This window comes from Micromys minutus (genome assembly GCF_963924665.1).
Source record: "Micromys minutus genome assembly, chromosome: 6".
Lineage (NCBI taxonomy): Eukaryota > Metazoa > Chordata > Mammalia > Rodentia > Muridae > Micromys > Micromys minutus.
Window position 1 is genome coordinate 68,766,560 of NC_137975.1, and position 25,648 is coordinate 68,792,207.

A 25,648-nucleotide genomic window follows, 5' to 3' on the forward strand; every position below is an offset into this window, starting at 1 on the left:
GTCAATATCCACAGGTATGATTCACAAGGAGACCTTCTGACCTCTGAATCCTTGTCTACAAATGGTGACTGGTCACACAGAAGTATGAGAAAGGGAACAATGTCTACAGCAGATAAAAAAATCATGTGTGATCATATAACATGCTTTTGGAACAATGAATTTCATAAACATTTTTAAAAAGGAAACACTATAGGTAAGTAAAGTTAGTGAATTTATTCTAATAGTTTTAGGTAGAGAAATAGGATAGATCAGACTGGGAAGATGGTTCAGTGGGTTTGTCTTTCAAGCAGCAGGAGCTTAGGGTATATCCCTAGCACCCGCATTAAAAAAAAAATGTGTGATAGCATGCACCTGCACCTTCAGTGCTGGGGAAGCAAAGACAGTTGGATCCTGGGAGCTCACTAGATAGCCAGTGTAACCAACCATGAGGTTCAGTAATTAACCCTCTACCAAAAATATAACCTGTTGCAGTAAATATTAATTTGCAGAACTTATCCGTTTATTGGGCCCGGTGGTCTCACTCCTCGGATGCCGCTCTAGTGTGGAGCCGAGTGCACTGACTCTGTCACATAGTCCACAAGTTGCACACTCTGCATGGTTCCCATCTCAGGCGTTTCAGTCCATCTGTCCCGTTGCTTCTGTTCCAGTGGATACAACCTCCTCAGCATGCTTTTTATCCCACTGTCCCGCACAAACATGACTCTAAATCCAGGTAGCTTTTTATGGTAGGTTTATATATTAACTTATCAATCCACAACCCTCTACACAATAAGATTAAATCCAGTGGACAAAGATACAAACTGCCCTTCTATAAGTGATAAAAGACCTACAGAATCCCTTAAGAATATTCATATTTACCTATTGCTAATTACGGCCACCAGGATCTAGGTTGGCTTTCTCCAGCTCCATGTTGATTTTCCTACCCCAATTCCTGCTCTTCTTTCATTTTCCTACCTTTTAACCACCTACATCTTCACTGTCCAATCATATATCACCTTAACATCAATGCACAATAGCCAATAACATAAAACAGACAAATCGAGAAGAACAGCCTGATGCCAACCTTGGGCTTCAACATGTGCTTTCATGGGCAACTGCATCTACACACAGACACACAGAGATGCACAGATTTACACAGAGAGACAAACAGACACACACACACACACACACACACACACACACACACGCAAAACAAAAAAGAAAATGGAGGTTCTCCAATCCCATTCTCCAAAGAAAAGAGCATTAGGTTCATGGTTAGTGGGATCAAACACTATATGCTATGCCACATTCTGGGTAAATGTCACCTTCAAGATATCTCATCTCCAAAAACTGCAAGTTGATTCATGACATTATCAAGGAACCTGGCATTTGAAACCAAAGTGAATCTTTTTAGGTATTTATTAATAAATGGGAAGTATTTACTGTTTAAGTGATCAGTTTTAAAAGCTCAGATTGTCATATAAAATACTTATGACATGTAAATTGTGAGTGTGTGTGTGTGTGTGTGTGTGTGTGTGTGTGTGTGTGTGTGTGTGTGTGTGAAGGTGGCTAGAAAGAATGTTTACTCTTAGGGGAAAACAGCATGGATTAACGCACACCTGGTGACTAAGGAAGAGGAGGGAAGGAGAAAGGAAAGGAATTTGAAACGTCTGCAGAGCTCATTAGTGCCTGTTAACAGCATTGGCGGTGGTTCAAAGTTATTCTGTTCTGAGTAATATGGCGGCAACGTAAAGATCCACAGCTGGACTCTGGAAAACCTGGCAATCTAAAGATCCATAGATGGAGTCTAGAAAATCTCATCAGAATCTTTTGTGATAAAAATAACAAACTTGCTACATTGGCTGTTTGACACTGGCCCATCCAAGAATGAATCCTCTCAAACCCAGGGGCCCATAAGAGTTGCTTTCCACAGTCCTGTAAAAATGGCACTTCTTTGTAAGGTACTGGTATCAGCAAATGCTGAGTGAGTAGCTTTGAGAATTTCCAGCTCTAACCTAAATTAGTGAACATCTAAATTCGGACAACTTGAGGCACATTTCTGTTTCTAACCTCTTTCCTTTTCTGGCTGAGTTTCTCAGACCACTTTCCAAACAACATGTGGACACTGGCCTTATGACATATCATCACCTACGAAATCCAATGTCTTACTGTTCTGAAGAACTTCGATGCCAGTGTGGATGGTACCCAGAGCACCATTTGACTTGATCTGCTCTTCCTCAGATGCAGTCTAAATTTGTTCTTTATCACAGCATCCCTAAAATCTAAACCCAGCAGGGCACATGTCATCAGTTTAGCTTCCGTTCAGAAGGAAAGTCAGAGCTTTACACTCCACAGTAACAGGAAGTGGTTAAAATAAAAGTTTTCTTCCAAAAGTATTACCTATGCTTTCGCCACCCTTACTCTTTAAACTAAAGACTAAACACGGTGCTGCCAAGTATGGGCAGGCACAATTTAAATCGGCAGGTAATGCACTGTCTTCCTTAGGCTTCTTCAAAATGTCTGTCTTGCAACTGTCCCTATCACCTTTATGGGGCTCCATCCAACTCATCATCCTTCCTTCCCTTGACTTCCAGGGTTATCTGACTGCTAGGGAAGGAAACCCAAACACCTACTGCCAGCAGCTCCACATCCTTCCAGGAATGAATAGTATCTCCTTCAAAGCACTAAAAGCACCATGAATAGGTTCTTATTCCATTAGGGAAAGAAAAGTAATATTTTCCTTGCTGACAGACCAATCATCTCTTCCCCGCAGAAATTTTGTAAGTGATTTTGCATGCTAAAATTTGCATGTGAAGTATACATTTTCAGGCACATTCCTCCTGGAGAGGCAGTGCCTAATACACCTTCCAGTGCACGTCGACCACATCCTGGCCAAGGCTGAACACTGGTAATGCTAACCAGATCTGGACTACAGGAAGCAAGATGCCACACGGGACAGCTGTCAGCACTCTCTCAGCACCCAGCCTTCAGTTGGGCTCTCCCCAGCAATTAGCAAGGAGCTAGGTTTGGAATGGAACAGATGCCTTGCTATCCCAAAAGCAAAGGAGAGGAATCCCTGGGTTGCTACTTGTGATTGCTGGGCCAAGGTTGGCCACGATGTGAAGCCAATCCACAACTATGTGACTGGAGCTTCCACGCCCTGTCCTCCTGAGACATTTGATGGACATCAGCTTATTTAGCCTTCCATTGTCCCAGAAAATTTTAGAATACTGCCTAGTCACACTTTATTTTCAGGGATTGGTGCTGACAAAATCTCTTTTGAGGACAGAAGAGTGACCGACTGATATTCAGATGCATTCAACAATATGCAAGTCAGATTCCAGCTGAGCGATTTTATCCTCCTATCCCTTTATTCCTAAGCATGTTACAGTATTGATATCTGCAGTTCAGAACTGTGTGAAAAATGATACCTTTGATGGCAAGACAGAGACAACAGATTTCCCTCACAAACCTATTCATATAAAAACGCATACTTACATATACAGATGCTTAGATTAGCAAAATAATTACAAGCAATTACCACATTCAAAAATTATTAGACACAGGGTTAAAAACAATATTTTTCACTTGAATTTATATATTTTCATAATGTATGTTATAATATAACAGAATAGATGATTTATCATTAAATGTTTATTGAGATAATTTATGCAATGATTCCCAATGACATTTTATTTTGCTTTTGTAATTTCTATCTTTATGAACTAGGGATGCTAGTAACTCCTTTTTCATATCACTGGAGATCAAACCCAGAAACTCAAGCATGCTAGGCTTGTATTCTACCACTGAGCAACATTTCCAACCCTTGGGATAGTATTATTAAAAAACAGTAGTTAATACTTGCACATAATTAAGATATGTTTACCTCGAGTATGCAGAGCATAATTATATTTATTCTCTTAAAGATTTATTTTATTTGTTTTGTTACAAATAAAATAAATATATATACATTTTTTTATTTTTTAATTTTTTATATAACATATATATGTATATGTGTATATGTGCACTTGTATGTAGTTGGTTATGAGTCACCCTATATGGATGCTAGAAACCTAACTCAGGTCCTCTGAAGGAGCAGTAAGTGATTATTTTTAAAGATCTTAAAAAACAAAATAACTTTTAAAATCAGTTTGTTCCCTGTACTGGTTGGTTTTACTTCAACTCGACACAAGCTAGAGTCATCAGAGAGAAAGAAGCCTCAGCTGAGAAGCTACTTCCATAAGTTCCAGCTGTAAGTCATTTTCTGAAGTACTAATCCATAAGAGAAGGCCTAGCCCATTTTGGGTGGTCCCATCCCAGGACCTGGGTGCTATAAGAAAACCTGAGCAAGCCAGTAGGCAGTACTCCTCCGTGGTATCTGCCTCGGCTCCTGCTTCCAGGTTCCTGTCCTGTGTGAGTTCCTGTCTTTCTGCAGTGGCCCACAGCAGCATGAAAGGGAAGCCGAGTTAACCCTTTCCTCAGCACCTTGTTTTGTGGTCATGGTGTTTCAGTGCAATAGAATCCCTGACTAAGACACTCCATGAGAAGGTTTGTTTACTGTTTTTCTCACTGTTATTTACATTAGAAAAAAAGAACTATGGCACATAAGATATGGAAAAAAAACTGTAGTTCATGAAATAGTACATTTATAAAAGTACCTTACCTTCTCCAGAGCAGAGAATCTACAAACTCACAGTTTCTTCACTCTCACCATAGTCATAATTCCAAGGAGTTAGAAGAAAATTAAGCATTAAAATGTGACTAGAAAATATTAGTAGTAAGCAAAGAATCTGAAGGGAAAAAATGTATAAGCAACATGCCAAGGCAAATACATCATACAGTTCTCAAAATGGACAGCAGTCTGTGACATTAGACATAAACACAAGACTGCTCCAATCACAAGAAACACCTCTCCACTGCACCTCAGTCTTTTTGGGTGTCTCATTCATTTCTGCTTCCCCCTGTTAACCTCTCTCACATACTATTCAGTTCTGCAAAGCTCTTCAAGGATTTCAGCACCTCAGAACCTCTCCTCCTCATCTGAAACCCCTTCTCTCTATTCTTCATACCAAAAACTGTTTATTCAGAATTTTATTCTTTATGGACACTCAGCAAATATTTGTGGAACACACAAATAAAAAGCTATGTATCTGTCATGTTAACCATGTAACCTTAAGAAAAATAGTTAACTATCTCTTCTAAGGAAAAAGCACTGTAACATGCATAGTATGTCCACCAAATATTTGAAACAAGTCAAGGAGTAAAAGCAAAAGCAAGCTCAAACTCTTATTTTCTTGGATGCAATGAAAAATATGAGTGAGCTACTACCATAATGTGTTTTTTTCTAAATCCAAATTTTATCTACATTGAAAACAAGGTTATATGACAAAGCAACTATGCAATCCTCATTTTTAAGGCTGTAAGCTATACATCAGCTAATGGAGAAAATACATTCTACAGTTTTATTCTTTAACTGCAAATTTCACCCTGCTACTTAAATATTGAGAAGTAATAGTTACCATTTAAGTCAAAATTGGACATTATGTAAGATTAAAGCTCTTTCATGCAATATGATTGCAGTTAAAATACATAGCAGGACAAAAGGACTAGAGGACCTGACAGTTTCATGTAACTCTGAAAGATCAATAAATCAATTCAAGTCTTCTGTTTGGTGACTCGTCCATGTTTCAGATAGCTAGGATTTCACAGAAGAAGCTGAGCCTCACATTTAAATTATCTCAGTGATTTCTCAGTCCAAGTGGCTCACTTCACAAGTCTAAAGATGGCTCCTCTCTGCCCAGCTGTGCCAGCTCAACCTGGAGTGGGAAACGTTGAGTTCTGACAACCTTAGACGCTACCATGATTTTATGACGGAAATAAAACTGACAGTTCTGTCAGGGATGTGAGAAGCAGAACCAGATCCGTCTCGTTCCTGCGGAGATGCGCTAGCTGTACACAGCTGAAGATAATAAAACCAAGTTTTCTGGATAGGCTGTACAGAGCGAATGCAAACACACACAGGAGAAGTCGGGACATATCCTGTGCTACCAACCCACTTAGTGGTGAGTACTTATCTTGCCAAAGGTTTGCCAGTCCCATGGGGAAGACTGAGAAGACTTCCCTTATGAACTACCCTGCGCGTACACTTAGGCTGACTCTCTTTAAAATTGTTGCAGCACAATCTTTTCTCCCTGGTTTGGTATTTTAGGTTATGGACTTCAGATGATTAGCAATATTAAGTCCTTCGATGAGGGTCTTAATAACCCGAATTCCCATTGATCATGTAAATTGAGTGCCTGCTCATTTTTAATTAAATTACCTGTAATCTTCACAGTAGGTTTTACTGTTTATGATTTATTGATTTAAAAAAAACGTTCAGTGGGAAAAATTAAGTTGCCTGTAGTCACACAGCTAGTGAATAGCAAACCCAGCATTCTGACATTCCCTTTTCTCTTCTCCTCTACCCTCCCTCCCTTCTCCTCCCTCCTCCCCCTCTCTCTCACTCTCTCTCTCCTCTTCTCTTGTCTTTCTCTGCCCCCCTCCCTCCCTCTTACTTGTTGTCTGTTTTTGACAGAATCTCTTTTCCATACCTCATAGTTCCTAAGAATATATTCAGTGCTGTTTGTAAAGGGAGACATGGTGATGCCTCTATTTATCCTAGCACTCAGGAGGCAGAGGCAGGCAGAGCTATGGGACTTTGAGGCTGATCTACAGAGTGAGTTCCAGCCCAGGAAAACAACAATAACAACAACAGAGGAAGACATTTTCTTCTCATAAAATATAAATTACTTAAAATCTCCAAGAACATACCAGAAACATGCCTAAAACCTAAAAGGCCAAGTGTAGCCTAGCTTTTCTAAGGGCCATAACAACTGTACAGTGCCATTTTCAGCCAGATTCCTGGACAAAGGATATACTATCCTCCTTATGTGAGCATGTGACACTGTAACACTGCTGGCCACTTGCTGCCCCTATGTGACTGTAGCTGGTGTGTTCTAACAGCTCAGGCTACTTCAGGTAGCTGAGGAAAAAGATCATCCATAAGGTAAGTCTTCTACCTATCACTGGAAAATGATTATATTCTCCATATGTTTTGTTAAATAGACATCTTCAGATAAGAAAGGAATAGTTTCGAAAGCAACGCTTGGCTGAGGAAATAGTTCTGTTGGTTAAGTACCTACTTCACAAGATGAGAACTGTTCTCTGCAGTGGTCCACATCCACTACTAACCCACACACTGGCAAGCTACAGATGGCACAATCCCTGGAATTCACTCCCCGGCCTCAGCATGTTTGACCTAATTGGATAGTTCCAGAATAACTAACTATAAGCCCTATCTCTGAGGAGGCAATAGTGGTTTGTTTTTGGAAGTCCCCAAGGCTGTCCTCTATTTTACATACGTATGTACACACACAGGTATACCCCATTCTGTCCACATATACACACAAGGAAAAACTTAGTCTGAGGTTTTGCATTGCTTTTGTCCTGTATTGTGTGTGTGTGTGTGTGTGTGTGTGTGTGACAGAAAGAAACAGAGAGAGACAGAGAAAGACAAAGGCAGAGAGAGAGAAATGATAATTAATATTCAATTGAATAATACATTTAAAATTATGGAATATAATGTAACATTTAAAAACTCCATCTGATCAACTTTCCACTGAATTATGTGCTTGCTTGTCCATTATATACAGATCCCGGGGATACAATAAAAGAAATACAGAATTGATAATCTTGCCTCTCATATTTGTTTTGTCAGAAACAAGATCATCACTTTGTAAAAATGGTGATACTGAAAATATACATTTTAGAAATACATATAGTCATCCACGTGAAGACCTTCAATAAAAGACAAGGGCCAACCATCCTCACTGTTGGCTGATATCTTGTCTAACTTTGAGTGTGACTTTATAATAAGAGTCCCTCTAACTTTCTGGGGCTTCAAGCAACTCAGCTGTTCATTAGCTGAAAATGATTGTTTTTGTGTTTTAAACTTGAACATCTCCTCCCACCCCCACCTCAGGCTGCCTCTGTTGTAATTTGGCTTTGAAGAAGTTCACTTGCTATTCTCCCTGCACATAAGGCAGGACATGGCCCCTGCACTGGGAGAATGCAGGCAGACCTGGAAGAACAGGAGGACCATCCTGTAAGCAAAGCAGACCTACACTGGACTGATTCTAGGTAAGTCGATCCCTTGGTAATACTCACTTGAAGGTCAGTTAAAACCAAAGTCGTGACTGCAGGAAGTCCCATGTCCGTATTTAGAGGTCCAGAGTGCAAGAACAAACCCCTACTCATGTTGCATTCATATTTGCAGTAATTTTCAGATAGTATCTGGGTATATAATGATTCCCGTGTGCTTAGGAAATGAGTGGTAATGAGCAGTGTTGAATCATTTCATCATCTAAGAGAACATGTCAAAGAACAAAGTCTAATGATTATCCCCAACAAACGAAACAGTGCAGACCACAAATGACTTGCCATTCTAATCCATTCCACGTATAAACCAGCACATACTTGCATGCGCACATAGACTCCACAGAGCCTATAGGCAGCCGCTGAAAGAGTTAATTTAGGACTTGGAGCACTGGCACTTTAAGCTCTGCTTCAAAAGCTCGTAAATGGCAGAAAAATCAATACACTTTTTATCAGACCTCAGTGTTTATAGAAACAATACAAAACAGGATTTTGTTAAATGTATATATTACGCTACATCAAACTGTAAGTTAAAACATCTGTGTCCAAGTTAATCTCAGACACAGCATGGAGATTATTTGAGTTGTGTGTTTCCTTTTGTGGCCATTTTAGATGTGGCTTTCAGAGGGGTGGGTGGAGAATCATTGTCTTAAGCTTTTTAGTTGTCTGCAGCAGTGCCCATAGTTGAACACACAGCGATATTTTTAAGTTACCCAGTTGAACAACACAAAGGAAAGAAAACCCCTTTAGTAACTCTAAAATAGTGTCGTTCAGGCAATCTGTACAAAAAAAAAGGATTATAGGTATATAAATATAGACATACACAGCTAAGATTGCTATAGGCTATCCGTGACATAAAATTTTCAATTAAAACCTTTTTTTTATGAGCAATTATCGCCTTCTGAGAAAGCATACACAACTTGTGGGTGGATTATACCTCCTCCCCAATGAAATAAAACTTAAAACCTAAGAGATTATAATGTACATGGCCTAGCATACATGAATCATTTTTAGCACAATAAAGGTCTTACAGAGAGTTCTTGTTTCTTGTTTTTAAGAGACAAGAAATTAAGTTGATGGAAGCTTTCTTTTTTTAGATCTGTTTTTAAAGGATCAGACATCTGTAATTCAAATCCATTTTGATTGAAACAGTAAATTTGATTCAATTCTGAAATTTCATTTCAAAAGTGTAAGAGAGAAATTCATGGGACCCCTCAAAGTAAATGACAAGCCTGGTCTCTGAAATATGTCAGGAACACATTAACACTGTGTAAAAATAACAGCAGAAACAAAACCAAAGTCACAACGGCCAAATGTCCTGAAAACAAGAAGCAAAGAAGGGAACTCACAGATTTAATATTAATTGTATGTTTGCTAAGTGACTGGGTATTATGGCTGAACCTACTCAATAATTTCTAGTGCGGCGATGCTATTCATTTTTTGTTTACTTCAAGTGCTAGGCAAAGACATTTACCTAACATTAAGAAGAGTATACTGTAGCAGAGAAGCAGAATCATTAAAATGTGTTTTAATATATATATATATGGAACTTTATTCTATATGTTAGATACACACATATGACCAATGTAACTCCATGATTATAGATAGATAGATAGATAACTACACACAAAAAAAAAGCAACAAACAAGAACTGAGAATATCTATGAGTTGGCACTTAAATAAGGTAGTCAGAGAACACCCTTCTTTTAAGGTTTTCTGATAATATCTGAGCAGACTCATAAATAAAATTAGTATAAGGCTCACGAATGTCTGTAGAAAGACTATCCATGCAGGCAGCACAAGGAACATATGAACACCAAAGCATGCCCTTGCTTAGTGTACTTAGAATGGTCAAAGGGACTTGACAGTGTGGGAGAGAGGTTAGAAGTAGATAAGAAGGATAGGTGGGGCCTGGTTAGCACAGGATTCCACATACTTTAAGCATGGAGATGCTGGGACAAATCAAATGAATGGGATTTTTACCTAAAGTACAACCATGAATCCTTAACACGGAACTTAATACTCAGGGTATAATAATAGGCAGTCAGTATAGGTACAGCAAGTGCTAGCAAGGATGGATTGCTAATAGATTGATGGGGAATGTCTGTTCCTGTCCAGAAAACACATTATCAAAATTATTAGACTTATTTCCCTGGTCAAAATTATGTTCCCACATTTGGTCTAGTGGTACTTGTCTGTAATCTAAGCACTCAAGATGAGTAGGCAGAAAGATTGCTGCACATTGAAGCTCAGGTTGGGCCACATAATAACATTATGTCTCAAAGAAGAAACTCCTGGGGATATTATACTTGCATGGCAATAAGAAAAGTCTGAACAAATGCTACTCAAAGGATACAGAGACAATATTAAGTTCTGAATTTTTATTTTGGTATGTGTCGGGGGTATAGTGTGTACAATGTGTTTTAGCAAACATGCATGTGTGTGAACCTATGCATGTACCAGTGCGTGTCAGATGGTCAGATGACAATCCTGGGTGCTCATCCCTGCCTTTCACTTGATTGACATAGGCCATCCATGTTCATCACTCTGAATGTCAGAGTCACTGGCCCACAAGACCTTGAGACTTCTGTGTCACAACCTGCAAATTTGCTACATGGACCCTGAGCTTACAAACACATGCTACCATGCCTGGATTTCACGTGGGTTGAACTTTGTTCTGCACACTTACACCACAAATATTTTACCCATGGAGTCATCTCTCCAGCCTAGTTTTGTTCATTTATTAAACTTTCCAAATGTTAAGCCCCTGTAAGACTGTCTTTCCCTATTTGCCGCACATCTCTGGTATTCATGTGACCTCTTTAGAATATAAATTTTCTAATTGAAGGGTTTGTCTATGAGCCCTGGATTGCCACTCTTCTTAGAGTACAGGAAAATGGCTCTGGTACTACTAATACAATAATGTATCAGGTGCTTTGCCCCTAGAGCAGAATATACTAGTACTTGTGGTGGACAAAAAGATTATCTTCATTCTTAGTATACAAAAAGCCACTCCAAAGTAATGACTAGGTTTTTTAGAGTGCTCAGTTCACTAACAGAGAGGAAAATTAGCCCTTATTTCCAATAGTTGGTACAAGCAGTTAGGTTCCACCCCTCTTATTTTTAGAAACATATTCACAAGTACTATTAACCTAGGACTGAGTAATAGTGCGCATTTTCTACATTATATAATTATCTTAAACTTCAATATAAGTGTACCTCTAGAAGATGTGCATATATCCATTAGGAAAGTGAGGTTATGATTCATGACATGAGCAAGGAAAGAAGAAGCTGAATTCGAGTTTTATATAGAATAATCTCAAGTATGTTTTCCCCTACCTTAAATACACATGTTATTTTATAGCAAAGTAGTGTTTCTTTGATCACAAATGCTACACAGGCTGATTGTTCGAGACTCTGACTGTCTTTATCAGAAGAGGAAAATCACTTCACAGTTTAAACCCCAGAGATAAACATTATTAGCATTTTAGTATGTTTGGCTCTTTCCTTCCTTAAGTATATGTATCCATTCATATTATCTATGTGTTCAGTGCCTTGTCTTGAACACTTAGGGACCTTATGCAGGTGACATTATGTACATCTGATTGTACAATTAAGATTCGTGTTTCTGAAACAAATGTTTCCATTAATCCCATCAGCTCAGGCCTGTGTTACAAAGTCTGCAGTGTCGATTTCCATGTGAGCACAATGGAGGTTTCATTTCATTTTCCTTCTGCATCTCTACATCCAGCTCAGGATCAAATACAGCTACTATCTTGTCTGTTTGTTTGTTTGTTTGTTTGTTTGTTTGTTTGTGGTCCTAGGAATTTAAGCCTAGGGCCTTTCACTTTCTAAACAAATGCTCTCCACTGGAGCTATATTCCAACACTTTTGCTTTTCACTTTAAGTTACCCCCCATGTAAATAGAACCACCAATTTCCATGAAATGTGCAGACTTATGACATTATTCATGTCTATCTATACCCCCTTATACTTGTATCTGGGCTTGGTTCTGTAAACAGACTGAATGTCCTTTATATGACGTTTGGATTTACAAGAGATTGAAATTTAGGAGTTTGGAAATTTCACAGATATATAATATATCTAAGGAAGAGAACGCAATTTTAAACATTGAATTGATCTTTGTTTCTCGCATACCACACACAGCAGTATGAAGATGATTATGGTCAATATTTCTAATGTATTTGTAAATGAAGCAAAGTACAACTATCCAGTTGCTATATTATGTTAGTACTCAAACTGTTTCAGATTTTAGAGCTTTTCAAATTTTGAAATTTTGGATTGGAGATCTGTGCTTTAAAGCTCTAATCGGGGGTTTCTGAATTGAATTAGGGACATTTCCAGGAACAGCACAGCTTTATTTTGTTTGGCATTTGCCTTGGTTGCAGGGGGCATATTTAAGGTGCTGTGAAGAAAGGCACAGTGGGTATGGCTGCCCTAAGGGAAACAAACTCTAACCCAGGCTTCCCACTGTGATGTTTTAAGTACCAATAACTCCATGCTTGGTTCTCAACAGCCCTAAAGAATCACGTTATATTTGTTCCACTTGCTGGTATAACATCGTTTTTCAAAGCATGTTCTAAAATAATTATTCTTTATCCATCGCATTTTGTTCTATGAAGGGGAAAACTTCCTCCATTTGAAGTATAGAAAGGCACACATGCTAGCATATAACGACTTTTCCTGAGCACCTCCTAGACCTAATGGATCAAGCAAGTAGAAAGGCTAAATTCTGAAGACTCGACAAGACCTTCTGAGAACAAGGAAAATCTGCTACTTCATCTCTGGCAATGCAAAAGAAGAAGAGATGGGAGGATAGGGGGAGGTGAGATCAAAGTAGCTAAACATAAATGAACAAATAGCTAATAAAACTTACAAATCAGAATATAGGAAAGCATGTCAAAACCCTGGAAGTAGCAGAGCAAAGGGATGTCTATGGGTGCCCACATTCTCATGAGAAACATGAGAACAGAAGGAGCAACAAGAGAGCCTTCTTTTGACGGCACATTAAGCCAGTCACCTACCACTAGGCGATTAAGATTAAACCCCACTCACTTACTTGGACTCTAAGCTATTGAGAGTAGAATGGGAACAGCTTCAGGTATCAGAGCCAAGAAAGAGATACTTCTACCTTGTCCAAGGATAACTTCAACCTTTGCAAAGTAGGACTCATTACTTGTCCCTGAAACCTCTGTGATGTTCCTTAAAAGAAATGATGGGAAGTTCTGCTGTCATCCCCTTAAATGTATCAGCCCCAGACTTCAGGGTTCACTGACTCTCTTGTCTAACTCCTTATTCTGAGATTGAAATCGTTGCTTTTCAACATAGTATTAATCAGGTCTAAGACCCTTTTAACTGTCACTATTATGATGAAGTTCAGGCTCTCACCAGTATGTCTGACTGTTACGTCGGCTTCTTAATCAATACCCACGTGTTCAGCTCCCCTTTTCATGCCAGTGACTTTCAGTTTCTTTTTCAAATGCATCAGAGTCTCTATTCTATAAGATGTAGCTGACTTTCTTAGCATATCAGAAAACAATCTGCCTTCCTTGCCAAACACTTCTCCTATCACATCACCACCACATAGCCCACTTGAAGCTTTATTTCAGTCCGCAAACTCTTTTCTATCAAAGCTTTATATAGACAGAGTCACTCTGCCTAGAAGCCAACACCCCTGCTTGTTGTACTGACACTCACCTATAAGATTTAGCTTGAAAATCTCCACTTGTGACATCATCCTAAGCCCCTCTATCCAGCCTTAGAGTTTCATATTATTTACCCTGTCTGTCCATAGAACCCTCAAAGAGCTGCTGAAGCTACTATGTCTGCTTTAAGTCCTATTAGGAACCTTGAGTCCTTAGCTTAATGTTCAGCTCTGTAGAGATATTTAATATCTTTATTGACTACATTTTAAATTTAAATCAGGTGGAGACCTACTAACTTTTTATACACCTCAACATCTTAGTTTCAAAAAATACCTAACATGAATGTTGCTCCTAGTGAGGTATAAGATAGATCCCTTGGTTTCTATTAAGATTTTTATTATCTGATATGAATAAATGATTCATCTGCAATTGTGTCTGTGCACCATACAATATACTTGGTACCCAGAGAGGGCAAAAGGGGGCAGTAGATTCCCCAGGACTGGAGTTAGAGATGAGTATGAATTGCCATGTGGGTGCTGGGACTAGAATCTCTATGCTTTGGAAGAACACACAGTGAGTGCTCTTAACTTCTGAACCACATTTCCAGTCTCCTGTATTACAAGTTCTAAAGGGGATGTTAGAAAACCCGAGTTAGTGTGTCTCCTTCCACACGGAGAAGCAAGTACACCAGTGAGAGCTGGATTTGTTCCTCAGTGTCCAGCCACTGGTCCTGGGGACACCCCTGCCCCCAGCATCATGGCTTTATATGAAGTATGTAACAAACCGTTTTCACTAGACTTGGTGGAAGGCTGTTCCACATGTAATAACCTTTAGACTGCATGAATTCAGCTTTAGCATTTCTCCTCAGTCCAGACACAGTGTGTTAAAGAAATAACAATGTGACGATTATCATCATTTATTTTCAAGCACTGCATATTTGTTTCAACAAATTTCACAACATTTCCCAAGGGATTTTTTCAAGAAAGCTACCAAGTATGTTTAGCAGAACAACATATGGAATGCTAATTTTGTTGTGATGCTGCACTCTAATACAGCAAGAAACAGATTCTTCACAAAAATCAGCAGATTTGCAAACACTAATTAAGGAACACTGAAAACTATCAAGGTCAATTTAAGAATCCATTTGAAAACAAATATTCCCAGTCATGTTAGTTCTAGTAATTTCTCAGCAGGGATTTGCCGATCATCAACAAAGCCTCACTGTGCAGTGATTTCGGTGGAGGGAAATAAACAAAGGTACATTTGGATTTTGAACACACAGTCAGACATAGAGCTCTGGACAACTGATTGGAAATAACTAATTTGTCTCTGTTAGGATAATCAATCACTCCTTGAAAACTGAAAGTCCCTGGAGTATCACATTCCTACTTAGCCCAAGATACATGTCTCAGACTTTACAGGAGTCCTGTGCTCATGCAAGGACTGTCTGTTTGGGTTCTATTAACTGCGTCCCTGCCCTGTATGATAAGAGTAAGTGGACCACAAGATTTCAGTTTCACAAATTAACTTGCAATCCCGCCTGTTGCCTCCTGGTTATTCCTTCATTATTGTGCAATTATCTGGGGGAAAAAAATCTATCCAATAATCAAAGGGGCAATCCACTATGTGCATATACATTTGTGAGTTATATATCTATATTTGTACACTGTTCTTTACATGTTATAGTTAGTGGGACTTGATTAAACATTTCACATAGTCTGTCCCACTGTGTGCTTAAAGCCTCTCAGGTGGCATCATGCTTAACTCTACCCCCTAGAATAGAGCTCCAGCAACCTGATTCCATGGGGCCTACAAACCCAGATAGTTGAGAGTCTAAAGAAGGAGGTTTATAAGTACATAGGACAATGTGAGTTACAGAGCGACTTCAAAGCCAGCCTGGGAAACATAGGGAGAGTTGTTTAAGCAGTAGCAACATCAAACTAATAGAAAAAGAGCTGTTTGAAATAATATAAGTGTAAATTCTTACTCTTTCAACTAAGAACCATAAACCAAGAACACAACTAGTCTAAATTGCAAAGGCAGAATACACACCTAGGGTGCTAAACAGGGTGCAAGGTGTCCCATAGCAAATTCAGGTGTTATTGTTTTATCACTTTATGTCCTGTTTTATTCCAGAAAGTATACAGAATATCTTTCTCTCCAGTAAGTATGAGACTGAGTATAACTTGGAAAAATGTGAAATGGAATTTGCCTTTAGCTGCTACTATGTTTCTTTCCATGGAAATCAAGGCAAACAAAGCTCCTATGAAGAAGCCTTCTGTCCCAGAAAGCCACAGTACTGGATTGCCCAGAAGAGTACCAAAGAGAGTTTAAGATAATGTTGTAAAAGTGCAAAAGGGCATGGTGCAGAAGCCAGGGCAAATGTTCCAGAGACGTGGATGGCACTGTTCAGAAACACATCCACCCCCTAACTTTTCCTTCTTCTGTCTCATTTCTCTGTTTACAATAGAAATGGGGAAACTCCGAGACTATGAAATGGGGGACTACGGAATTGAATGTATAGACACAGTCCTGTTTGTTTGTTTGCTTTCTTTCTTTCTTCGGCCTGGAGACACAGAAAACCAAAGAACTAACATTACACATTTAAAGCATCATTTACATTTACTGATTACACCAAAACATTTGAACAGCACATACAGACACTGCCACGTCTGAATTAAAGCTCTAGACTTTTAACAAGTTTCTCCTAGGAGCATGCATTTCTGTCCTTCAGAGAGCTGTGCGGCATAAGAGGATGGAGTACCTTGCTTTACACCACTGTGCCCGTATATATTGGAGAACCATATATAGAGATGCTGAAGAAACCTCCAAGTGTATACTGCTTTTGTGTCAATTACAAGCTGGATTCAGTGTGCTCACAGGACTGGCTAGTCATCCACTTGTTTTTTTATTCGTCCATGCTTGTACACTGTGGCATTTGTCACTCTCTTTTAAATGATGCTTAAATTTTATAGCTATCTAGGTATTGTTTATATGGCCACAATAAGCCACACGTACTCCCTATATGTAAGAGATGAAGAATGTTGATAACACAGTATTGAAGTGTGGAGGCACAGCAGGAGGAACAAATGTCAGATTTGATCCAATGTGACAACTATGCTGAAATACACCAATCATAAAATCACTATTTTACCACCTTTAAGTAGACAATTAGATTGCTTTCAGTACATTTACCACTTTGTATAACCATCACTGTATTCCTATGTGTGGCTGAACTGTATTCCATTGTATACTGCATATTACTTCTCCTATGGATACAGCTTGTTTCCATCCTGTCTGTGGATAATGTCACTGTCACCACTGGTTTACAGAACCTTTCTGAACTCCTGTTTCTAGTGCCTTTGGATATATTGTTCAGAGGGAAACTGCTGAGCTATTTGGTAGCTCTCTTTAACTTCACCAGGAACCACTGTAGTTTTCCCTAGCAGTTTGAGAATTTCACACCTACAATGCAAAGAGGTGACAGTTTCTCCATGTTAGCAACCAAACTCCCCAAACTCACCATTTCAAGGTTATTTAGAGTAGCCATATGTAGGAACAGACAGCACTCCCAGATGACCCTGAAAGTCACTGTTGAGTGCCAAAAGCCCACATGTTGAAGTCCTAAAAGGTTGTACAGTCTAAAATCCCTAAAGTTTAAAACTACAAAGAGACTAAATTGTGTAGAAGTAAAATTTCAAGATGTTGAAACTCCAAAAGCCTAAATGGTCAAAGCCACAATTCTCACGGAAAGGAAGCAAATATCTCGAGTATAGAAAAAAAATGACAGGAAAGGGCTTGCTGGGCAGTTTCATACTGCTCCACCCTTCAAATCCCCCATGCCCTCTGCGGGAGAAGCAGACTTTACACAAGCTCAGGGTTCACTGTGTGAAACAAAAATGGGTCCAAAAATTCAAATTTGACCTCCTGAAATACAGTATCAACTCAAGTCTTTAGGAAGAAAGTGCGAAGGTGCTGCAGGGTAGACATACGAAACAACCAGCCAAGCAGATCCCAGGAAAGTGGGCAGAGGTGCACCAACAACCTGTTTGTGAGATGAATAAAATCTACTCACTAACTCCCCAAGAGTTCATACATTGGCAGCCAAATATAATCTATAGTTTTATAGATTAAAAAATATAGGGCAAGAAATAACTGCTGAGAAACTTGCAAACAGCAACTGCCAGCTGCTCTGGGCCATATTAAATTCATATAGAGCTGAGCTTGCCACCTGTTGAGGGTTAGGATTAACATGACATTAAGACTGCATGTAAGGGCAAACTGTGGGAGCTTCCATGCGCTTGAGAAGGCATGGTACTTTTCCTTACAACCCCCAGATCACACTGTACTTCTGCATACATGAATTCCGTAAGGAGTGCTTTTAAAAGGTGTCCTTCGTGTGTCCTTCTTCCCCTTTTACAGTTCAAATGCTATCAGGTGGGGGGGTTGTTTACTGAGTTCTGAAGGTAGTAATAATGGACACTCAAGCAGAAAGAGGGCTGTTCTATAATACTCAGGACTGTGGTCCCGGAAGCTCAGCCAAGCATCAAGTATAAACTCAGCTACCAAGTATATACCAAGTATCTTACGACCTGTCTGACATATCCTCTGCCCTTCCCTATTTTCGTTGAATGACCAGAAATGGGAAGAAAGTTTGGGTCATATAAAGTGATACACTCCAAAGAGCAGGCTCTTGTCTACAAACCCAAGGCTCAGAATTCTAGGATGTCCTTTCAATAAGGTAAAATGAAAGAGTGGGATCTCCTTTTTGACCATCAACTTAGAGCTGGGCCATCAACGCCTGACCATAACCCCCATAGACTTCCTGATAGCTGTGGGATTTCTTCATTGGCCTGCTTTCTTGGAAAGTGGGCTTGCTTGTAGTATTTACCTTACCTCATAAGAAGACTGGCTAGTTGCCTATGGCAACAGAAAGGAAGGGAAGATTAAGAGCGACCATAGTTAGATATGATATATTAAATAGTATTTTCCCACAGAGAAACTGCTGGGAGTGAAGAGTCAAGGCACATCCAATGGCACAACTCAGGAAATGGTGCAGTTTGGCAAGGCAGTCTGTGCGCAAGCGTTCCAAACATGCAATCTGAGAGATGGGCATTTAAAGTTGATAAGCCCTTCCTCCTGGGAATAGAAATAGAACTTGTAGTTTGGGTAAATTGCCCTGCTAAGGATGGAAGAGTGAGTAGGAGAGACGGATTTTTAGATGAGGAAACTGTATTCAAGGGTTTAAATTAAGAACTATGCTATGAGCAGAACATACAACTGAAAACCTAGAGGTACGTGAAACAGAAAACAGGAGACATTTAAGTGCAAGCAACAGATACCAATAAGTTCAACAAGCCTGGAAATATTCATTAATAACCTCAGAACATAATAATAATTTAACAGTTGTTAAAATTATCCACAACTAAAAGCTGCAACAAAGCAGCTGCCAGGGGGTTTTTCAAAACTCACCACAGAGGGGTTTTGAAATGAGCAAACCAACAACTCCAGGTGCTCCTAAGACACTCTTCCCCTCTTTGCAGAATGGCTAGGATCATATCAAAGCCAGAATGCTGACGAAAGGAGGTGAGGTCAGGTAGGTACAAAGTCAGCAATCACAACCGCACCTTCACATAAACAGAAATCAGGATTTCCCAAATCCTGTGATTAGGTCAGGAAATCTCAAATCCCTGAACCAATTGATTAATATAACTCTGATGGGTTCAGGAAACAAATCGAAGGGGAGTTAGTTAAGAAGAGACCGTGTAAGAAAAGCTATACTTAAACCTAATTTGCCCCTTCCTTCCTTGCCTTTGGGGGAAGCGTGATGGAAGATATTGCCCAGATCGGAGCCCCTGTTCGGGCAGAGTTCTAGGTTATCCTCTCTGTATCCTTCTTACACTTTGATCGTAGTCATGCTGACAAAGGAAACAAGAGGAGTGAGCTAGACAAGCCCCTAAAGCGAGGTAATCATGACGGATGAGCCTGGGGCTGAGCTGTTCCAGCTGGCCTCCCGGGCCATCAGCACGCCCCGTGTGATGTATTAGCGGGAGGAGCCCAGGTGCGGAGACCTTGCTTGCAGGCTCACGGAGCGCAGGCAGGCCATTAGCTGATGGGAGCATTGAGTAACTGATGAAAAAAGCATGCAACACAACGCCAGCCAGGAAATGGTTACAAATTAGAAAAAGAAAGAGCTATCAAGGGCAGAGGGGCCTCATATGCCACAGCCATAAAAGCACTTCCTATTTCCTTGACTTTAGAACCACGGAGTGGAATTCTCTCCATATGAAATCAGTCCCAAGTCACGGGCTGCACTAAACCCCAACCTGTCCTTTTCAATGTGTTCGCACCACAGTCACACAGAAACAGATGTTACTGTTTTGCTGTCACGCTGTTAAGGGAAAGTGTCATAGGACTTGGGGAGTATCAACCTATGACCTTTCAAGTAAAATCCTCCAGCACCCCATAGATTCCTTGGTTCTCTTTAAAAAAAAAAAAAAAAAAAAAAGCTAGAGAAAGTTCACCAGCGTGGTGATTCTGATTAGGCTCTGAAATTGAGTGGAGCAGGCTTTCCCTCAGCTTGCGGATTTGGTGTAATTCTGATCCTGAAAAGTTTATCTGTCCCATGATTCCTGTTGCACTGCCCTGGCTGACTGAGACTGGTGGCCTCAGGCTCGGCTCCTAAACCTACGTTCTCAGCATATCTCTCTCTCTCTCTCTCTCTCTCTCTCTCTCTCTCTCTCTCTCTCTCTCTCTCTCTCTCTCTCTCTCTCTCTCTCTCTCTCTCTCTCTCCCTCCCTCCCTCCCTCCCTCCCTCCCTCCCTCCCTCCCTCTCTCTCTCCCTCCCTCCCTCCCTCCCTCTCTCTCTCCACAAAATCACAGCATGATACCACTTCTACCAATCACAGCTCCAGTTGCATAGAAGCAGTAGCTTCAGCCATCATGTTTCTGTTTGTCTAACAACAAAGTTACTTTTTGAACTAAGCCCAATGGCAGCATCCTCCCACCAACAAACGGAGCACATATGGTGTCCACTGGAATTCACAGAATGAATGGATCAGCCTAGATTGTCCATGTTTATTATGGTCAAATGCAACATATATTTATTTCTCTTTCTATTTTAGATAGTATGCTTTTTTGTGATTTAACTAAACCATTTCTTACAGATGTTTTCTAGTTATACGTAGGTGCAGGTTGAGATGTTTATAAAAATGTTGTTCCTGGTATAGTCAGCAGGAAGCCATTTCTCTCCCTCCAAAGAGAAAGGCTGCCCCAAGTGAAGATAAATAAAACTTTACTTTCAACTAAAATGCCATTAACTCTTTTATACTCAAATTTTTAACACAGAATTTTAATGCCAAAGCTGAAACCCTTACTAAGAATGTAAGCAAGATACAGATTTTTCCAAAAGAGCAGGAGGAAAGGATCTGAGGAGAAGCTGGCGGGCAAAGGGCATTCCTGTCCTGAGTGCAGAGGCCTGAGAGGTCCTGAGGGAGGTCACAGATAAAGTATATACAGAGGCTGGGCCACAGACAGAGGCCATGAGCATGCTTCCATACAGGCCAGAGAAAACTAGACACAGGAAGGAGTGAAGGCGGAAAGGGCTGACATAAGACTGTGGAACCCTATAAAGACAGCCACTGAGACCTTCAGCAGTTCACGGTAGGAACTGCGAGCAGAATCACACACCCTTTACCTGAGTCCTCCTGGAAAGGGTCTCAGGCCAATGCTTGCGTTTCTAAGGTGCTTGTTCTAACTTCAGATTCCAATGAATCCAGTCATCATTTTAATTCTTGTTAATGATTACTCTTATCACAAGAATCCTATCTTTAAAAATTGTCTATTTACAACTCATTCATTAATTATACCACAAATCCAGCTTAACAGATCAAATAAAATAAAGTAAAAGTCCAAATAACAAAATAACAATGTCACAGTCCAAGTGCCATGTTATCACTTCCACGAAATAATTTCCTCCCAGAAAAGGCACAATGGTTACAAATCCAAAATTATTTGATCCGTGGCATAATATAGACTGTCTATGAATTATTCAAACATAATTACTGTAATAATCTATAATAATAACAATGATTTACATGAAATGTACAACTATATGTATCAGTTGGTACAATGTTGATAACTTTTGCTCATGCGCATTTTCTTATAAACAATTTTTCAAAAGTGGGAACTACCTAGTGATTTCTTCAGGTTTTAGACTATTTCAATGAGGATAGTCTAGCAACCTACAGTAAGTCTAGTAACAACGTGAATTAGTTATTTCACATTTTCTCATAATTAAATACAAAATATGTTTTTTTTTCTCCTCATGCAATAGATGAAAGACAAGATGGGGCTTGAGTAAAGAAAGAATGAATAGAAAGCATATTAAGGATTTTATGCGGATAAAACTATGTAAAACTACAATGGTACATCCATATCACTATGCATTAGTCAAAACACATAGAATCACAGCCCAAGAAACAATTGGTAATCTAAACTGTGGCCTTGGGATGCAGAGAGGGGTCAGCATAGACTCCCATATGGTAACACATGCTCCACTCTATACTTAGAAAAACAGATGTGTGGCTACAGGGTAGACATGTTAAACTCGGGACTTCCTCTACTTCCTATGAACCTCAAGCCCTCTGAAAAACACAAACATGAAAGAAACTAGAAAAATGGGTAGCTTGTTTGAGGACTAAAATTAACACATGAAAAAAATACAAGATGGTGCAAAACTGAGGTCTTTATGTAGAATGATTACATTTAAATATTATAGAAATATTGCTAGATATAGTATTATACATCCATAATCCCAGCACTCAAAAGGACAGAGATGTTTAAGATCCAGTGTCCACACAGAAAAGTTGGGAAAATGTGGTAATAGTTATAAGAAAAAGAAATTGGGCAAAATAGTTAAGTGTTGTAATGATAAGAGAAAGAAGCAAAAAAAAAAAAAAAAAAAAAAAAAAAAGTTTTTACAAGGTTAACTTCCCTAAAAGAATAATCACATATATCCATTATGTTCTATACACAAAACTATAGAAATAATCCTGTCAGCCAATGGCAGATCACTTAAACTAAATTACATAGATATGTCACTTCTAATTAAGAAAAATATTTTCTTTTCTTCTTTTGCTTATTTCAATTGCCAGAATTTTAGGATAAGCATGGGTATGTTTACAATGGTGATATTGAATGATATTAATATCAAAATTGAGTATATCCGATTGTCTATTATGCTGAGACTTAACTATATCGAACCCAATGGAAACAAAAGGGCTAAGTGTGTGCTTTCCTGCCCACTTGAGCTGGAACATTAGCTGTCAGCCTGCAGACTAGAGGGACACCACCAACTCTCCTGGCCCGCCAGCTTCTCAACTAAAGATTCTAGGATTTATTAGCCTTCACAACCATTTCATTCAATATCAGAATAAAAGATCAATAGCCACAATACAAAGTCTTGATATTATTTCTCTGAAGAACTATGTTGATAAAATTATTGGTCAAAGTTATGTTTAACTGTGGTTAGTCTTACACTGGCACTCAGGGTAGGCTGTGGTGGGGGCGGCCAGAGGCTAGGGCAGAAAAATGTTGCAGACTGTGGACAAGCACGCCAAATAGAAAGAAGCCTGGCACTGATGCTTGGGAAAAAGCAGATTGTGATGTTCAGAAAAACAAGTGACCTGAGTTCTAATTCTGGATGGGCTGCTATGCCCTAGGGTAACTCTTTCTAAATCTTCCTTCTCTTCCATGAGTGTGTTAGATTAGAAATCCCTAGGATTTTTTCCTGTTCTGTAAACCTGAAGTTCCACTATTAATAGGAAGCAATATTTAGAGGTTTGTATCGAAACTGTGAATCCATTGTTCTGGCTTTGTTGTATACCAAACTGAAATTCCATCAGTACGCAATAAATAATACATTAAGCAAGCTGTTTTAGACATCTTGGTTTAATTGTGAGGCCTGGAAATGCCCTGCCTTTTGGCAAAGTCTACACAATATCAATTACTTTATTAACTTTGCAAACATATAATGGAAAAATAGGCACATTACTTTGAAACAGGCTTGTTTAATCTAATTCTCTTTCTTAATCATGGAAAAAACCAATTTATGAGAATAGCACATTTCATATCAGGTAATTTATTTGTGATGAAAATTATGTAACTTAACAGTACTTCATGCAATTTAAGGATACTGTTCCTGGGGTACAATGAGGTTGCAGTTGTTCAAACAGCTCTTACTATGGCTCTACTATACAGATCCCTGATACATATCTGGGTCTGAGCTAGTCTGGAAAGCCTTGTTAAATTACTCCAAAATGGCTCAATGGATCTTTGTCAAAGTTGAGACATTTGAATATTGTAATGGGATATTGACTTCTTGAATGCTGGAACTCATGTGCTCTGTGTTTTATAGAGTTTTGGTTTGAGATACACATATAGTGAATTTGTTTGGTCACTCGTTAGGGCAATGTCACACTGAGCCACAGAAAACGCATCAAGCTCTTGGGGAGTGAATGTGTCTGCATTTCCTGATGTGATCTTCATCCCAGTCACACAGAGCTCTGGGTGTTTCCTGAGGCAGAAGCTTAAATGAAGAAAGCCACGATTCTCTGTGTTACTGCAAATTTTAAGAGAAAAAAAAGGGGGGGGGAGACACCAGCGCCCTAAATCTCTTTCCAATATGTTGTCTGATCCCTTACAACCTAGACATGTGGACCAGTGCTTACTTTAATTTTTTTTTCCTTCCTTTGTCTCAGGTTCTTTTTACAACTAAACCTGGACCTTACAGCATTTAATGTCCTGAAACTTTCAGGTAAGGCCATATTTTACATCATATTTTATTTCTGGTCTTGGCAGTAAACTCAGAATTAGCCATTAAGTCAGGATTTCTCATCTAGTCAACTCCAGGAAAAGTCACAATTGAAAAAGGAGGAAGAGCCAGAGACCTTGACCAACAGGAATTACGTTAATCGGGGAGAAAAACATTCTTTCTACTTGGGCTCCAATAGGAAGAAAGGACAGCTCGCTTCCACATCAAATGAGGGTTTCTTCCAACAGCAGGGCTCCGTGGAAATCCTTTCACTGGCCTTCATCCAGTAAAACTGAATATGTCAGGACGCTTCAACTCCACCTCCTCGCTCCATGCAATCAAGTGAGATTCTGAGATCTAAGCTATTATTTCTAAAGAGAGAGGAAAAAGAAGAATTTGTTCCCAAAATATCTGGTTCTCCACCCCCACCTTCCTTCATTTATGAAGCAAGCCATCTAAATCTCAGGCTCTTTTTCCACAGGCTTGTTTATAATGTGGTAATGATTATGCTAATACCAGCTGGGAATACATCTATGTAGACATGTTGTGTGAGTGTGTAAGGGACTTGGGGAGGGCTGTATAAGCACATGAGGAGAACTATTCAATAAAATTATAATACACATGTAGCCCTCTTTCTGTATTTACTAGTTTTTGTAAGCCCCTTCTCAAATGGGAAATCAACCATGTTTCCTTTGCAGAAGGATAGTTATTGAATAACGAAGACCATGTGTTCTGCTATATCTTATTTGTCTGAACACTGCAGCTATTTTCTAAACCAAATTAATAACAGTATAGTAAACTTATTTCCCCAGTGAAAACTTCTGTCTGCTAACAGTGTCAGGATATGCACCCCACCATGGCCAACAGCACAGGTAATCACTACATAAGCAGAATTGTTGATGGTACCCAAATGAGGAGAATGAAGATCTTTTTTCATGGTATCTCCCAGGAAAACTGATATCCCCTAACTAAATGATTCTGGTTACACAAGCAAACA

The 25,648-nt window shown here is 39.4% G+C and overlaps 1 protein-coding gene across 9 annotated transcripts in view; it reads right to left on the bottom strand.

The window, feature by feature from the left end:
* Nucleotides 1-25,648, bottom strand: part of SUGCT (succinyl-CoA:glutarate-CoA transferase) — a 714,452-nt gene that overhangs the window by 262,793 nt on the left and 426,011 nt on the right. For 2 of the 9 annotated variants that reach the window (XM_080918404.1, XM_080918401.1), the window contains one exon: nucleotides 23,796-25,022. The exons of the other annotated variants lie outside the window; for them this stretch is intronic. In XM_080918404.1, the coding sequence (XP_080774530.1) occupies nucleotides 24,953-25,022 (70 nt within the window). In that variant the 3' untranslated portion in view covers nucleotides 23,796-24,952. Of the gene's footprint in view, nucleotides 1-23,795; nucleotides 25,023-25,648 lie in introns of those variants that run through there. 9 annotated transcript variants of the gene reach the window in all.